Source organism: Leptidea sinapis, chromosome 20, assembly GCF_905404315.1.
Source record: "Leptidea sinapis chromosome 20, ilLepSina1.1, whole genome shotgun sequence".
Classification (NCBI taxonomy): Eukaryota; Metazoa; Arthropoda; class Insecta; order Lepidoptera; family Pieridae; genus Leptidea; species Leptidea sinapis.
This window is the reverse complement of record NC_066284.1, coordinates 12,040,726-12,059,455: the sequence shown is the minus strand read 5'-3', so window position 1 is coordinate 12,059,455 and position 18,730 is coordinate 12,040,726. Positions and strand designations below refer to the sequence as shown.

At 31.6% G+C, this 18,730-nt stretch overlaps 2 protein-coding genes across 3 annotated transcripts in view; one reads left to right on the top strand and one right to left on the bottom strand.

Moving 5' to 3' along the window:
- Positions 1–3,257, top strand: part of LOC126970075 (uncharacterized) — a 106,191-nt gene extending 102,934 nt beyond the window's left edge. For both annotated transcript variants that reach the window (XM_050815744.1, XM_050815745.1), the window contains 2 exons: positions 1,019–1,093; positions 2,264–3,257. In XM_050815744.1, the coding sequence (XP_050671701.1) occupies positions 1,019–1,093; positions 2,264–2,296 (108 nt within the window). In that variant the 3' untranslated portion in view covers positions 2,297–3,257. The remainder of the gene's footprint in view (positions 1–1,018; positions 1,094–2,263) is intronic.
- A 5,269-nt stretch (positions 3,258–8,526) lies between these two features.
- LOC126970074 (ankyrin-2-like) overlaps positions 8,527–18,730 on the bottom strand; it is a 105,155-nt gene continuing 94,951 nt past the window's right edge. Inside the window, exons 49-53 of the mRNA XM_050815743.1 lie at positions 18,448–18,569; positions 16,740–16,894; positions 15,557–15,713; positions 13,916–14,015; positions 8,527–10,091 (exon numbers count right to left, since the gene is read on the bottom strand). Coding sequence (XP_050671700.1) covers positions 10,034–10,091; positions 13,916–14,015; positions 15,557–15,713; positions 16,740–16,894; positions 18,448–18,569 — 592 coding nt within the window. The 3' untranslated portion in view covers positions 8,527–10,033. The remainder of the gene's footprint in view (positions 10,092–13,915; positions 14,016–15,556; positions 15,714–16,739; positions 16,895–18,447; positions 18,570–18,730) is intronic.

The window sequence follows — 18,730 nt, the reverse complement described above, 5'->3', positions numbered from 1 at the left end:
CAACTAAAGTTGACTTACATAAGAACAGTAATTCGAAAATAAATATAAAACGGTGACTTTATACAATAATGAAAACACGTTATATTCTAAGATATGAAAGTATTGGGTTTGACAGTGCTTTTTTATTTAGTTTTAAATTTTGGAAAAGAAGAAGTCTTTCGACAAGTCATTATATTTATTAAGTCATGATATGACTATGACAAATACACACCTGTCGCTAGCTTTTAAATTTATTACATTGAGTTTTTTACTGTTTTATCTGCATCAAAAAAAATTCGGCCAGTATTTTACTCAAATAATTTAATCAATATTATTGCAATCATTTGCATTGTCTTTCGGACTTTTTCAAGAATCCTGAACGGCAACGTATCCGTAATAGTTGAGCTTATCACTAACAATGAGGTTGTCAGAACGTCTCGGTCGTCTCGTCAATTTTTGCCATAAAATAATAATCTATAATCAAAACTAGTCAAACACCAGGATGAAATTTTCAAGTGCGTATAGATGGCCAAATCCGAAACAATGAAGAATAGTGAAAAGTACTTAGTTTAATTTTTTACCAAAAGACAAATTAAAATTGCATCAATGGTTTTTTGAAAAAATAAATATTCCCCTAAAAAATAACACAACTATATAATTTTACTCTTTTATTTTTTTGCTTTGTCCCCGCTTTGCTATTTATTTCAGGTTTAATATTTTTTTTTATATATTTCTTCTTTTTTACTTTGATACTTTAGAATAATAATTATTAAATATTTTAAGTTTAGAATAAGCGAACTTGCTATTCCTCATATAAACACTTAAGTTTCATAAGGATGGCTTAAATTTATTTTGTGTACAATATTTTGAACAATAAAAATTATATCTACTATTATTTTCTGAGAAGTAATGAAATGAAAAATTCAGCCTGTAGATGTATCTATCCCTATTCACAAATGTGTTTAATATTTCAGACTACATATTATATGCACTGATATTATGATTTTTTTAAATTAAACTAACCACTGTCCTGATTTAGGAAAACACAATGGCTGAACGGGACCTGGGCTCCACATTCCTACTGCCTCACGTGCACCTATATAAACCTGATCCTGTGGGTATACCTTGCACTTTAACTGTATCACGCGACAAGTCTTCATTTCTTCCTTGATATATTTTGAACAATTTGTTATTTCTAAAGTGATATCCCTCACTTCAGGGATTAATTAAATTATAATTCTTTAGAAAATTTATGAACGATGCGGCACTCGAACCTCTTCCAACTGAGCCAATTACTGTTCGAGTGACGTATGGTTCGTAGATCTTGGTATGCTTTGTCCATCTCCTAATATATTTGTACCTGTAGAACTAACTGCATATACAGTATTTGTCTGTGACGGTACAGCCACCACCCCTCCTTTTGGGTTGAAATAGAAAAATAACAAAAGATTGAATATGTTTTTTTTACAATTATATACGGCGATCATTATTGACTACTGGCTTATTCTTTTTAGAAGTTACTGCAAGCTCCTTACTGTCCATATCTCTGTGAGCAACAATGATACCAATAAAATTTCTATTACCTTACTTTGATTTCTATGCTCACCAAAAAAGGTAACAATGGTAAAATCCTACAAATCGATAATAAATAGTGCATCCTATACATTATCTAAGATGCACGCTTAAAGAATTTTAATCCTTTAGTGAGCCAGTTTATAATGTTAACAATTTTCAGAATTCTTTCGGAAAATCTGTATTTTATCAATAGTGGCAAATTATATGGGTATTGAAATGGTTCTTGAATCATCAAATTTACTAAAGAATTACGCAAATTATGGTATTCCTACGAAAATACATTTGAGTTATATTAATAAAATATAGAGATAGTATGCATTTAAAATATAATGTTCAATTATGTTTTAAATAAGAGCGTTATCCTCAGTGTGATTACGAAGTATTGGTAAATTGTTTTTTTTTTTTAAATTTTGTCCCATAGTTACCTGATTAGTATTCTCTCATTATATTTCCTTATGCGTATGTATAAGGTATAGTAGGTAGTTACTATTAATATATAATGGTAATGATTTTAACCTACGTGATAATCCCCGCGCATTGGTATAGGGATGAAACCGTGACATATTTGCGAGACGTTAGTTGCAAAGCATTTTTTGATGGTCATGCCTGCAAAAGTAAAACATGACGTCAATAATATGATGCAGTGTGTCCCCATATCAACGCGTGTGATTAAAACAAAATATAATGCTAATTACCTTTATTTTTTCAGGCAAGTGACATATCCGAATTTGACTCTCTGTGAACAAACAATGACAAGGAACAACCGAGGCTTTACCACCAAAGCGAAGATTTAATTTATTCTATTTATTCATAATTATAAGTTAACTTATATGTTGTTATCTGCTCCTAAGTATTCGCAAAATAGATTATGTGTTGACATTGACATTGTAATTGAATGTCATTACTGTATTAATGAAATTAGGTAGGTATACAAACATACCAAATAAATAGAAATTGATATGGACATTTTTAGGTAAGTTAGGAAATACTAATAAAATATACTTATCTTCACTTCATTTACATTTATCACCACTACAGAATAATATTTAAATGAAAAAATCCGTCAAAATGTTCCGCCATTTTGATATGAATTCAAGATGGCGAATTATAGTGTGAAAGCAAAGAATGTACAGGGCGTCCCACAGCATTTTTGTGAACATAATTTTACATCAAATGTAAAATTCATGGTCTTGCTATTATTTCTGATGTATGTATATGATTAATGTAGCAAAAACTAAGCGTTTTTTTTTTAAGTAAAACAAAGTCTTTATCTACCACATTTAAGCCTTCTCTTCCATGTGGCATAGCCGTAGGACGTCCTATATAATTGGTGACAGTTCGAGTTAAAACATTATTCGAATGTATTATGAACGTTTTTAGGAGTTCAGAATTTTTATCTTAACGTGTGGATGTTCGAATATTATGAGCAGATATATGTTTCAGTGTATATATTCAGTTAAAACCTAGAATGCCATAATATACTTAAGTTTAGCTAGATTAATATGAAAGTAATTTGAATGGGAAATCCGTAAAGTGATTTCTCATTTGAAGAATTTTCAGATGTAGACATATTAATATTTATTATTCCAACGTTAGGGCGTGGTAAAATAAAATAAGTGTTAAAAAGAGGCTTTTAAATATTTTCTCCAAGGGGATTGTCAATATTTTTATCGATTTAACTCTCTTCTAAAATATTTTAGGTTAAGTTCAAAATCAATTATTATTTTGAGTTTACTGGAGTGCTTCTATAATATAAATATTAATACCTACCTCTGATTGAATACATTCTAAAATACTATAACGTCTTAACTCTTAAAAATGGCTCAATCATACAGCTTGTTTGTTACGGACTTAATTGTTGTCTTGTGTCGGTCGCATATCATGTACCCTGTAACGCGGTGGTGATTTAGTACTTGCACCTAAAAAAGGCTTTTAGGAAGATATATTAAGTAATTTTTCGTATAATTGAACTAGTAGAAGGATTTATAAGCAAAAGGTAGATCTTTAAATTTAATAGAAGGCAGAAGAATTAATAATATGTACAGTGCTAGTGGACTTATTAATTAATATGGCTGTAGTCATATTTTACAATATTATGTTTAGATGATGCAGTTTAACAATAGACGGTTCATCTACACTTTGGGTCACTTATGCTATAGAAAGTAATAAAAGTCCTAGTTACGACGTTATTCAAGTTTTTGTTTTATTCTACATATCCGTCTATGATGTTAGTGATACTATTAAGAAAACTATTGTAATTGATATTTTAATGATCGCAATTTGTGTGCTACGTTACACGACAACGTATGTTGACACATCCACAGGACTCACCGTATTATGTCATTTGTATTATGTCAACTGCGACAATGGATCGAATATTTTGTACTTTGTTAATAAAATTACTTCACAAAAATTATTTTATTTGTTTTTTGGTATTATATATACTATATGTATATCCTTATTATCTACATCTCTATACATACGAGCACATAAAAGCTGAAGTCGAAAAATTCAAAATGGTAGGTAAATATACAGTATTGTTTGGTCCATCTAATGGAATCAGATTATAGATTATATTCCTTAAAATTGACTATTATTTTTTATTATTATATATTTAACGTTCCATTTGACATTTTGGGTGTGACATCACTCCCAGATCCTATTGTTCTCACTGCACAAGTATTCGCAACAATGTCCGAGCCAAATAGAAGTTTGGGTATAATAGCATAAATGTGGCATATTTATAGTTCATCTATTCAACAAAGAGTAATAAAAAATTTAATTTGTTTCCTTTTATTCAATCTTTAGGACGAAAACGATATTACTTGCCCACCAAACAAGGTATACAACGCAATAATGGAATTTAATTAATAATTAATCAATAATTCCTTCACACTGTGTTTTTCAAGGAGCTTTCTTACACGTACTACAAAGCTGTGGAATGAGCTTCCTTGTGCTGTGTTTCCGGGACGATACGACATGGGTAACTTCAAAAAAGCGCGTAGGTACACCTTCCTTAAGGGCCGGCAACGCTCCTCTGATTCCTCTGGTGTTGCAAGAGAGTGTTGTTGTGGGCGGCGGTGATCACTTAACAACAGGTGACCCATACGCTCGTTTGTCCTCCTATTCCATAAAAAAAAATAAGTACATTATGTTTAAGGGCCAGATATGCTTTTGTCATACACATAGTAATGCAAAAGGTGACAATGGCTAACAGAGGACTCATACTTTGTTTATCTCCTTCCAAAATTTGTGCATATAAGTACCACAAATAAAAAGGAATTTTTTTAAGGAATTTCAAAATAAAACCACTTAATAAATATGAGACCAATAGCATTTTATTTCAATATTACTCATTAATAGAATATTTAGCAATACAAATACAACGTAAAACGATCTAACTTAGCAAATTATACATAAACTTAATATTACTTAGCATCTTTCGATGCCAGCGCGCTTAACAACGACATAAGCACACTTAGGACCTTATTCTTGAAATCTAAACGCTTCTTAAACTTATTTCCTAGATTAAAATGACACATTGAGATCTTTAAATGATATCAGAGTAATTTTGTCTTTACTGTCATCAAATCAATAAAAAAAATAATATAATAAAATAGTATGAGTACGCCAAATAACAAACCTATTTGTTCTATTTTTGTATGAATGTTTTATAAGTTTCTGCAGTTGTTTGGCGATTTCAATGTTTCTTCCGAAGTAATGGTTATTTTACAAAATATATTGTAGCGAATTTTGATGGATAAGACATGCTGTGTCATTAAACATTCTTTTAAATTCTCTGTCAGATTTTTTAATTACAGCATCCTTAAAAATTCTCTAATTGGGTCCGTTTATAGAATTTTCTTACAGTTTATAAAACAGAAAGAGACAGTATACAATAAAGTGTAATTTTAAAAATTAAACACCAAATATAATACACCAAGTATCTACATAAAGTATGTACAATGCTAGCTTGATGATAAAGTGGGAAGTAAGTTTATGAAACATCTAGATTTTCTTGAACAAGGTGAATAACACATTAAACTATTATTACAAAAGCTGGGGTCACACCAGCGAGCTATAGCCATTATGTAACCCAGAGCTATGAGATTATGTCTTTGGTTTTTCTTCTACATTGATACAATAATTTCTTATACAACTTCTTGGATATGAATACAATTTAAATTAAATATAAAAAAACACTGTGATACAAACTCATGACTTTGGTCAGTAGAATTTCGTCAGATCGTTATCATCATGATAAAATTTGGTACAACACGAAATTTAATTCACAAAATTGATCTTTTCAGTATACGCCCATCGACGCTAAGTTACATAATAACTTATTAATGTTGCAATTTATGGTAATGCTTATAAAGATGCAACCATATTCAAGTTTCCAGCTTTTATAAAGCTAAACTTATCACACCAGTTAAGAGAGATGAAGCCTTTATAGCGTGAGAATTATTAAAATATGAAAATTAGAAGAAGAGACAAATCTATTCATATACTTTTTTTTAAATTTTCCAATCACGCTGATGTTTAAACTCTCTTAACATTAGCGTGTGTACATAGCATTAGCAATTATTTTATGATAACGAATTATTCATGAATATTTCATTAACAATGTCCATCCCAAAAATCAGATGTTTTCAGTCTCTTATATTCTAGACTGATCTAGAATTCTACCATCGTAACGGCCAACATGCTATGGTGATTGCAGTTTACCATGTGATGACGCCACTCTATATTATAATGGAAGTGAGGAAGCCTTAATCACCGACTTTAACAAGAAATAAAGCAACTTACAAACCTTAAATAATTTTTAACAACCAATAATTCTGATAGTATAAAATCTTATAGCGATGAGACACTTTACTAAAATTTAATAGTATATTAAGATCGGAATTTTTGACTTGAGTCAGTATGCTGCTTTTTACTTTAAAACAGCGCACAAAAGGCTCTTTGCAGTTTTTCTTCTTACACGGCCATTTTTTCCGATGGTATGATTTCTGGTGGTAGATTAGGTACTAACTACCACTTCATTCTGAATGAATTCTCAATTATCATAAATTTTGAGAGGATAAATGACAGACTCTCTCTCTTTAGGTAACCCTGTTGTTTTAATGCCTTTTATTACCACAGAGAATTAAGAAGAACAAGTCGATAAGTGAATGCAGTTTAGTTGTGTCTTCTAATATTTTTTCATAAGTCTAAAATATTTTCATTTCATACAGTAGCAACTCGAGTTGTTTTCTTTTGATATCCTTGTCTGAATTGGGACTCATTGAAACTCAGTTATTGATATTATGATTCAGCTAACATTGTAGGTAATATAGAACAAGCTAGACATCAGAAACAGGCCTCGGTTTGTGGATAGTTTTTCTGCTGAGTCTGTTCTGAAGTAATACTATACTTAATTTGTAACGTAATTTAAACGTAACACGTAATTTTTATTCGTTTAAATTACTTGTCAAATTAAGGATTACTATACTGAAAATAACTAACTGTATAAGGCCTTGTACACATACAGCGACGAAAATCCAGCGTAACGTCGACTTTCGTTTTGACTCGTCTCGCCCCATATATTCCTTCTCTTTCGTTTTTTAAGACTACACGTACATCTACGGCTTGAAGTGCCGCATCGTCCATAAATTTTGGTACAAATTTAATTAGTATATTTAATCCTAGAAGTGAGGGACATCACAAAATATAACAAACCGTTTACTACACTTACTTCATCCGTAATATGAATACAATATAGCAACTGTTCGAAATTTTGAATATTTAAATACAGACACAACTTATTTAGTTGGCAACGAAGCAAGCCGAACGTATAAAATAGCTATCCTAAAAATATATTTAGTAACATTAGCTACTTACCAGAACTGTGAAAAATGAAGCTATCCAAAACAAGGACAGATAAAAATGGTTTCTCGTCAAAAGAATTATCATAAGTTTACGAGTAGCTTCATATTTTCTATTTACATAACATCTACTAAACAACGTTACGTAGAAACAATTAAATCAACAACGTATGAATCCAAAATTCCGAAATTAAATTTATTTAAAGGAAGATTACTTGTAAGGCCGGTGATTTAACAAATACGGGCAAAATCTGCTGACAAACGAAAGAGAAAAGTGTGTGTGGGGCGAAGTAAATGATAGTAAAGAAAGATCTTTCGTTGGCATTCGTTCGCTCTATCTGGACAAGGCCTAATACGAAACTAATGAGTAATTTGACGCTCAGTTTATGAATATGTGTTTGAAAAATGAATAGATGTGGACTATTTTTTATCTAAGTTGTTTTTTCCTACATCACCCTTATTCTGTATAGCAAAGATATACATCGAATAACTAGTAATAATTTGGAATTGGCTTGAGGTCAAACTATTAATAGCCTATCGTACTTATGTCTAAAACCAGCGATATATGACGGCGCGAACTAAGCTAAATTTGCTAAAAACAGAAAAGTCACTGAAATTTTGTCACTTTTCTAAAGTAACAATAATTTAAATAAATATCATAACTTAAAATAAATATTGAATATTATTAAATAACGCTTGAAGAAACAAATTTAAGGTGCCAAAACTCCAGTGACTTGATTTAATTACAAAAAAGTTTAAGCTTAGATCAAATTCAGATGGACCATTATCAGTCATGGATTTTTAGTACAAAGTTAGTACCAAAATAAGTCTAAATAGTAATTACAATAGAACACGAAACCTCTAATAATATGCCTAACATTGGAATCAAAACTTTGGGAATAATAAGCATTGTAAACTGTAATCAGCATTATGAAAATCTAGAGAAACAACAGTGGTTGTATAGATTGTATATTCAATATGACTAGTTTAGTTAAATATAATAAACAGCAATTGAATTTTGTATAAAGGATCGCTATCAACTATCGTGAAATCCAAAAGGCATATTACAAGTGGAGGCAGGAGCCTACATAGCAAAGGATTGCACAGGATGCCGGCTAGGTTATGGGTACCACAACGGCGCCTATTTCTTGCGCCCATTGTGTTTCGGTCTGAAGGGCGCCGTAGCTAGTGATATTACTAGGCAAATCAGACTTAACATCTTATGTCTCAAGGAGACGACCGCAATTGTAGTGCCACTCAGAATTTTAGGGTTTTTCAAGAATACTGAACGGGACTGCATTGTAATGGGCAGGTCGTATCAATTATCATCAGCTGATCGTCCTTTTCGTCTCGTTCCTTATTGTCATAAAAAAACAATAGTTAGTAACAGTGAATGCACAAGGTTTAATATCTTTTTACTTATTAGCCATTCTGGAATTACGAGTATATTAAATACATTTAAATTTGATTAATTTATTAAATTTTTCACCCTCTGAGTGGTATCTCGTCACTTTGAGACTTAAAATATGTTAAAAGTCTCCTTAATCCGTACAATTAAAAACTAGACTCCCAATCGCCTATCAAAAATCGATCGTCAAAAATGTCCGAGCGTCGTTGTATGTAGGTAAGTTAATGTATTAACTTACACAAATAACATTAAAATATTCTATTAAATTCCACCTTATTCCTTAGCGAAGTAATGTTCAAAATCATTAGAAGCTCAACGCGAAATAACATTTTGCTTTAGCACTTGAAATGTGTTAATTTATCAAAATTATTAAAAACATCAAGTTAATTACACAATTTTGTTAATTTAAACAGGCAATTACTTGAATACGACTCTCCATCCTTTTTAAGTTTAGATATGCTGTTATTTGGACAGTTTTTCACTGGACACTTTGTCAATGCGTGTCGTTGTATTCAAAGCGCGGTCGAAACACAACTGAACGAAAACTCTGCCTAACAGACGCGTAGGTATAGTTTTGTTTCAGAATATTTTTGAGTGCCATTCAAACGGTACAAAAATAATGCTATAAATCATAGATTGCAGACAATATAACTCTTACAGATATAGATAATCTGAAACGCCAGCGTTGATAGATTATTGAGAGCTGCTTAATAAAATAAATAAATAAATATAAAGTTTCGGTGAGATGTTACGTCAAAAGTATACTTTTACAATTGTTTCTCTGGAGTTTTCAATATGCGTTATATATTATAGTCGGCTGTGACGGAGTGTTTGCATTTAATTTATGAAAGAGTCAACAAATTTTTGGACCTGAGCGTAGCAACGAAATATAATTACAATTCTGATAAAATTCATCGCAATTACAATATCACCATTAACGGCCAACCAATTGCTGACTTTTTCATAAATTCATCTGGAATATTCTCATCAAAAATATTATAATTCTCGATTTTTAGTTTCTCGATTCCTTGTCAATTCATTAAACGATATGATGTCGTCAATGCATTTATTACTATCTAAAGCGAAAATTACTCTTAGTTTATAAAAACAAAATTAAGATTAAAAAAATAATGAATAAACAATTTATGATAAAATAAAATAACAATATCTATATAGAGTTCTCGCAACAAAAACATGAAACATTTTATTTCTTCTTTGAATCCTCCAAGCCTGACTGCAGCCTTGGTATCATGGATAAGGACCTGGAAAGACATTTAAATGTAATTGATGATAGTATGTGTAAACTACGTGAAAAATCATACGAAAACAAAAGCATTGATAAAAACAAAAGATTAAGCTTCATCAAAGATAATTTATACATCTAGATAGTCTCTTGCTGCTAGACAATCAATGAAAACATGCCAGGTTTATTACTTTAGTGTGCGTAATAATGTCTTAGGATGAGATCTATACAGCGTACTCAGACTTTACTTACGTAAAATTTATCTGAGTATAAGCTTAGCATTGAACTTTGATTTCGTTTTTATAGTCATTCGACGGCTGAACTTCTGCTGCTAAGCTAAGACAGCCCAATTTTATGACACGCTAAGTTTTCCGTGAGCAAAGTCTGAGCAAAGTCTAAGTACGCTCAATAGATCGTAGCCATACACTCGCGACACGTTAGTCACTTTGTTTCAGTGTGTGAACGTTGTTGAAAATAGAGTCTAACAATTCACCTGTATTTTTTATATATAAAAATATTCTATCAAGACGAATAAATTATCTAAGAGCTTGATAATTTAAATAAGACATGCAAGCCGTATATAAAGATAAAAAAGGAGGTAGTTTTAAATTAAAACGCAACTCATACAAAGCAATTGAACAAACGGTGTACCTAGTCTTCTGTCTTGTCTTTGGTGTGACTTAAACAATAGCAGCTGTAATGATAATATTTCATTTTTAGTTGATAGTTTCAAGGATTAACATAAAGTAAAAAGCTATGGTATAAAAAGCAACATATAAAATACAGCATTTGTAAAATTAAATTTTATTTCACAGTAAGCAAAAGACAATTAGGTGATTTAAAATGGATTAATGTAAAGGTAAAGTTGAGGTGACAAATACTAAATACTTAAAACTTTTGTAACCTAATGTATAATATAAAATAACTAATTGGAAGGCTCTTAATTAATAATGATAATAATAACTAGAATGGCACATATTCAATACTTTGATTTCAACTTAGTTGAAATTGAAATATTTACATTTTAGAGCTTCAAATATAATTTAATATTGAAACTGTTACATAAACTATCTATGGGTAAAAGAAAACGATAAATTTAATATGACCAACGTACTCAAACATACAAAAAACATCCATGAGTCGGAAACAAACATCCATATTTGACACATAAATGTTTCCACCTACCGGGAGTCGAACCTGGGTTCTTTAGCTTAGGAGTCAGGGTCGCTAACCACTGGCTTGTCAATATAATAAATAAAATAATAGAAAAAATTATAATGCTTTCCAAAAGCAAGGCTAAGAGTAAGAGAAAATTATAAAACTACCAATTACTATGTGTACAAAAAAATCGCTCAAATATTTTTTCTGATGCTATGAATATACGCCAAAGCATAAGACTTACTTTGTTGTAGATGATTACAAATTTTTAACAAAGTATTGAGATTATTTCGTATGCAGGTGTTTAGTGACTAAGACTAAACAGGTGTTAACTGAAATTGATTTAAATTTAGCCTGATTTCTACTTTGATTAGTGAGAACGGAGGTGTTTAGTGACTAAGACTAAACAGGTGTAAACTGAAATTGATTTAAATTTAGCCTGATTTCCACTTTGATTAGTGAGAATGGAGGTGTTTAGTGACTAAGACTAAACAGGCGTAAACTAAAATTGATTTAAATTAAGCCTGATTTCCACTTTGATTAGTGAGAATGGAGGTGTTTAGTAACTAAGTCTAAACAGGTGTAAACTGAAATTGATTTAAAGCTAAGTCTCATTTCCACTTTGATAAGTGAGAATTGAGGTGACTACGACTAAAGAGGTGTGAACTGCAATTGATTTACTGCGTGTGATAAAAAGCAGGTTATTAGAATGATTAGAGGCGTGTTCTATGCTTATTCGAGAAATCTACCACTTGCTTAAGCCGGCTTAGTAAGTCTTTTGTAAAGTGATTTACTCGTATATGCTATTGCAACATGATTCGAGAATATTTATTTATTTACTAGCTGACCCCACAGGCGTTGTTCTGTATATAATAAACAGAATAATGTTTTTTATGAAATTGTCAATAATAGAAAATATGTCCATACAAAAAAAATATTGGAAATAAGAATTAATTGCTTTAGATTGTAAATTTTCTCTCACAATAACAACAGCCACTTCGTCAATGGTGGGTGAATTAAAACTCCTTGTGTGTTCACCGGCAGGTGTTTTGTCAGCTCGAATGACAATATTATAGCTGTTTGATTTGCACGAACTCGTTGCATTCTAAGCCTATGTACTTCATTGTCACTATCAAACTTATGATTTATCAGTCTTCATAAAAACAATCTGAAAGATAGTTAACAACTGTTGTTAATCTACCAACCATTGTTAGCTAAAATTAAGTTTATTTTTTATCTGAGAAAGTTACAAAGATATAAAAATTCTTATTAGTTATTCATTTTAAACTATTCTTTCAATTTGATTTCTGAACGACTGGGATACATTAAAGGAAATATTAAATTGTTGTTTTTATTAAATTCTGAGCATTTTCATATTTATTCACCTTTTAAACCTTCCCTGGACTTCCACAAATAATTCAAGACCAAAATTAGCCAAGTCGCTCCAGCGGTTCTCGAGTTTTAGCGAGACTAACGAACAGCAATTCATCTTTATATATATAGATGATTCTTTACAGCTAACAAAATGTAGAGAGTATATAAATAATGAAACAGAATACATACGCCAATCAAAAGGAATCCTAGTACAATAGTATGTGACAAGTTTCTAGTTTATGACAAAAACGATAAATACAACACAAAAATTAAAAATAATGTACAAAACATTTATGTATTATGAACATAAAAATAATTGGTTAAGAAAACGGTTGTGTGATAAAGTTTACTAGACCAGCAATGATTTTCTTCTTTATTCTTTCTATTACATAATCTATACGCGCTGCAATCTCTGTGGTCTAGGATTGCAGCTGACAGGATTACGTGCTACTTGACACTATACACTTTAACTTATCACTAATCACCTGTATCTATATTAATCAAAGTGTAAACTGGCCTTTAGGCGCAGCGCTTTAAAAACGTAGATTTCATTTTGTAAAATACTGAAATTACTGCAAATCCCAGTGAATCCCATCCTCTTATGACTATAGCGAGTGATAATTACTATAATACAAGTAATGAATAAAGTATTATTTCTAAAGTTGATTCTAAAGGCATTATGGCTTAAGGCAGATACAGCATGCAGTTATTATGAAGTTTACAAATAATTTATACATTGAATAACCATTCAAGTGAAGTATACATAAAATAAAACGTATAAACTTATTACCAAAAAATCATCACAGTGAAATAGTTCAAGGATATAGGAATAGGAATATATAGGAATAGGTTATATTAAAATTAGTTAATTATTTTATTATTTATTGTTGTTATTATTAAAGTGATATCCCTCAACTTCTGGGATTAATTAAATTAAATTTGTATACAAATTTAAGAACGATGCGGGACTCGGACCCGTGACCTCTCGTATTCCGTCCGAGCGCTCTTCCACTGAGCTAACCGTTTGAGTGACGTACGTTCGTAAATCTTAATATGTCTTGCTCAACTGGACGGAACCCGAGAGGTCGCGGGTTCGATTCCCGCATCGTTCATAATTTTTTTTTTCAAATTTTATTTGTGTGTTACTAACATACACCTCACACAGTGAGATTTATCACTTTAAAAACATAACAAATTAATTATTTAATTTTTTACTGAATAAAATTTTATTACGGAATGATATGAGAGTGCCCCAAAAGGGTGTAAATATTTCATTATGAAGATATTGGCAAGCAGGATGAATAGGTTTACCTTCTTTGAGCAGGAATAGGAGTAGACTGAGTTATTGGTGGTAGTGATGCTGGACAGCTTCCAGATAAAGTTGTAGGTTGCTCCTCTTCGTGTTGATCACCTGTTTGTAGTCAAATTTATCATATCATAATATATAATTCACCTATAGCCCAATGGTTTATTATCGTTTGTAAGATGTAATTAACGAAATAAAAGGAACAAATAGTTATAAAAATTAATTTGAATCAATAATTAAATAACAATAACTAATAATTTAAAAGTTAATGTCATTATAAATTTAAAAATTTTCCATTTACAAATCTTGCTAAAATATTGTGACTTTATTGAGAAGAACCAGTGGGAGGCTCCTTTGCACAGGATGCCGGCTAGATTATAGGTACTACAACGGCGCCACGGCAGTAATGTGTAAGCATTATTGTGTTTCGGTCTGAAGGGTGCCGTAGCTAGTGAAATTACTGGGAAAATCAGACTTATCATCCTATGTCTCAACATGACGAGCGCAGTTGTAGTGCCACTCAGAATTATTGGGGTTTTTCAATAATCCTGAGCGGCACTGCATTTTAATGGGCAGGGCATATCAATTACCATCAGCTGAACGTCCTACTCGTCTCGTCCCATATTTTCATTGAGAGAAAAAGAAGAAATGCCTTTCTCTAAAATGTTAGGTATAGTTTGAACATTTTAAATATTTTGTATTTTCGACATAGCAAACATATAATAACACAAAATATGTCCAGGAACCTATATATATGAAAAATTATCATTTTAATAAATTATAGAATACCAGTTGAACATTTCAGTAACACAAATTTCTCGTCGATCCCTGAAGCCACCAGCAACTAAGAAAGGCTTTTTATTGGAATAGGGGGACAAATGAGCGCACGGGTCGTCTGAAGCTTTCGCACATACTCTAGCAGCTCTAGAGAAATCACACGAACATTACTCGCTTAAGTACCGGGAAAAGTTCAAAAAAACAAAAAAAGTTAGTTACTCATTCAAACTTTTTTGAATTCGCCTTCAGAAACGATACATTTACGTCAACGAATAATAAAATCATCAAAACATTTTTTAAACTACTTCTTCCGTAACTGGGTTAAGTTCTCATCACGTATTCTCCTTTTTGTCTTCTAACGAATCCAAATTGGTGCGACGAAGTGGTAATTTCAGTTTAGGAACTGAAAGAAGTCGCCTGGAGCCATATCTGATGGATAAAATGGCTGCTCTTTTTTAATTCAACAAATTAAAAGGTAAAACCCTTTGAAATCATTTACAAATGATGAATTAAAATTATTTTTGTCAATCGACATTGCACTTGCGCTCGTCACTTTGAAACTTAAGATGTTAAGCCTTATTAGGCTAGCAATTTCACTAGCTACGCCATCCTTCAAAACGAAACACAATGGTTCTTGCACCTATCTGGCATCCTGTGCCAAGTAGCTTGCCACTGAGGAAAAAGAAGTTAATATAAATGTACTAGACGCCGCCATTTACATCTGGCAATTCAGTCAGATATTGCACACAATTTCGAGGAGATTTTGTGCGAAACTCTAACTTATTTTTGCAGTAAAAAATTCTCGTCAACTCCTGACTTCTGATATTTTATTAAAATGGACACTGCGCTCATATACGTCATGCCATTACCTCTCACAATAGGCTCATCTCCGATGTAGAATGTTGGTGCCGGTGCTTCAACTGTCCCTTCCCTGACAGAGCCATCCCCACTAACAGCACTCAGGGTGTCAGTGCTATCAAACATTATAGTTCTTTCCTTCGTTTTTGGTATGCGTCCATCTAATTCCTGTAAGGTTTCAAGATATTATGACAGTAATATGAATAATTTTGACAGTAATCCTGATCACCATGTGCATGAAGCATTCAGGCTCTAAAGTTTAATACATCCCATATAAGATAACTTATATTTTTATATAGTTTGTTCTTAATTACATTTTATGTTATATTTAACTTTTAACACGTTTCATATATTGGAAGCACCTCCATGCAAACAAACTTGTTATTTTACAGCCATTGTAAAATACTAAATTGTCTGAAAAGAGCGGCCGCTGTGTTTCTTGTAAGTTCTCTCACGAGCTCTACTCTTTCTGAACATATGGTAAATTCAGTAATTTAAAAGAAATATTTATAGTGATTGAATAAAGTTTATTTGAGTTTGGCTTTGATATAACTAACAAGAAAAAGACTACCTCTGCGTGTAAAACTAACTTTTAAGTTTATCCAGTTTTAGCAATATTGAGAAGGTAGGAAGGAAGCTTGCTAGAAAGCCTCAATACGAGGTCAGTCATAAGACAATACAACGAATTGTAGTTAAGTAGAAAAATACCTAAAAATTAAGCTTTTAGAGAATTCCTATGGCAAAACAAAAATGCAATATCGCGTGACACTAAGCAATCGGGCGCAGTTATATGGTCAATTTTGTAGTTATTGTTTGTTTGCGAATTATTATAATTTTTTTTTGTCAAGTAATGCTGCTTCATTGTCTAGACAACTAAATTTAATTATACAATGACTTAAGTTTTATTCCAGAATAATTATCCAGTATGAAGCTAGTTCGACATGAAAAATTAAAATAGAGTCATACACTACAGATTTTTTTTCACATGAAAGAATGCTGAAAATTTAAAAATACTGCTTCACTGCTTAGTATATATTATTTAGTTTTGAAAAATTTTTCGTTTAATGTTCTTTAGAGTCATGTTAATTGCAAGCCGAGCTAAATAGTAGAAAATAACTTTTTAGTATTTAGAGTCCCTTAACTTTTGCTGTCAAAATATTATTAAAAAAAACTTTTAAAGTTGACTTCAATTACCAATCGTTCCGTATCAGAATCCGGTTCATGAACTTCATACTGCGAGTAGTGTTCACTTGTCGACTGATGCTCCAAGCTGTCCACTTGTACTGCTGTCACAGGGTCCATGGTATCCAGGGAGGAAACCATGGTGTTCGACCCTGGGGGTGGAACCGCTGTTAAGTCATTGATTAGTAAGCTTAGACGGGGAAGCAAAATACACAGCAGATTATTAATTGGAGTGAATATAGTTTCACAAAACAATAATGTACAAGAATTATTACCGCAAAAGTTTAAAGAAACAAACATTTTAAGTGTTGCACCTTAATATATTCTTGATAATGTTATGTATGTTTACAGGCAAATTTGCTAGAAACTGTGATAATCATAATGTTAACACCAGAAACAAACATAATCTTGTTATGCTTACGACTCGGTTAAGTCGAGTTAGTAAGTCTTTTGTTGGGCGATGTATATGCTTTTACAACAAGATCCCAAAAAATATACAAAACAATTAATATGTTACGAATTTCAAAATAATACTATAGCATAAATGACTTTCTTAATGAAGCTACAGATTGGAAATGGAGCGAATCAAACAACAAAAGAGAGATCCTGGATCTAACTGTGAAGTTTGTTGTAAAAGAGGATACACTGGCCCATTAACGGATTACTTATTTCGTAGAAACGTGTTTAATGTGATTGCAGCTTTTGTTTATTTCTTCTTAAATAAATAAGGCAAGACATAGGGTAATTTATGTAAAAAAAAACTTGAAAGTTTGATATGCAAAACTCTTAAATCGTTTCTCCAATTAATATCTAATAATATATTAAGTGTACAAGCAAGGATATTGCGATATGAGCTGGGAAAAGCAATAAATACCCTTAGCTATACAAAAATTCCACTTGGACTATACAAATTTCATATACAAAAATAATTTGTACCAAAATTTATGGACGATGCGGGATTCGAACCCGCGCCAGACGGGTCATGTCCTAGCACTCTTACCAAGCTCTGAAACTGTTCGCATGCCGTATGGGCCGTAAATCTTGGTATGTTTGTTCAACTCTCGGTTGTAATTTGGTTGTAGAGTGTTTCCTGTTATTCTTCTCATTAAAAGTTAACTTTATCCGAAGTAGTGATAAAAGGTAAAATATAATATAAGTATTTAAATTAATAGTGATATTGATCGATAGATTTACGTATTAAGAAACTTTCTGGGGTTCAGCATTTTTTATAATTTATAATTTCAAGCAAAATTGTGCTAGCTTTGGATGAGACATAGAATATAGAATAAACCAGAAATCGTCAACAGTCTCAATAGTGAGGACATAATAATAATAATAGTTCCAGTTGTGAGTTTTTAAATAATTACACCGTTGTGTGTCTTTCTCACTTGCGAAAATACTACCAGGCATGCAAAGAAATCGAATTGGATTACATTTCATTTGTAAGTAACACATTTCCAATCCATCTTAGTAAAATATTGAATTTCATTAATAAGCCTTAAAAATTTGATTAATAAGCCTTAAAATTTTTATTAAGAAGCCTTAAAAGTTTAAATCGGTAATGTATGGAGCGTTGGTAGCATTGAGAATTTTGTGACGCGGGAGTTATTTTAGACGCAATGAGCTGCGTAGAAATGTGATTGAACATTCGTTCTGGTAAGTTCTGTATTGTGAGCGCTGGGATTAGTAATAGGTATGACGTATTAAAACTCATCCTTACCTCCAGATGTAAGACTTCCGGTCATTGGTGTATCGACTTCGTAGTTATAAGTTGCTCGTGTTGCGTTTGAGCTTGTTGCTTCGAGACTATCTGTACTGCCCAACATGACATCAGCACGTGCCCTTCAATCAAAGTATTTGAATCTAAACTGTTAACATGCAAAGTTGAGTCTTGGGGTTTAATTCAATATGCTCTTTTGGTAGGTAAAAGACACAATTTACTTCTGGCTCTCACCGATCAATTTATTCCAAAGAAATCTTCTAGGACCTATAAATACGACATT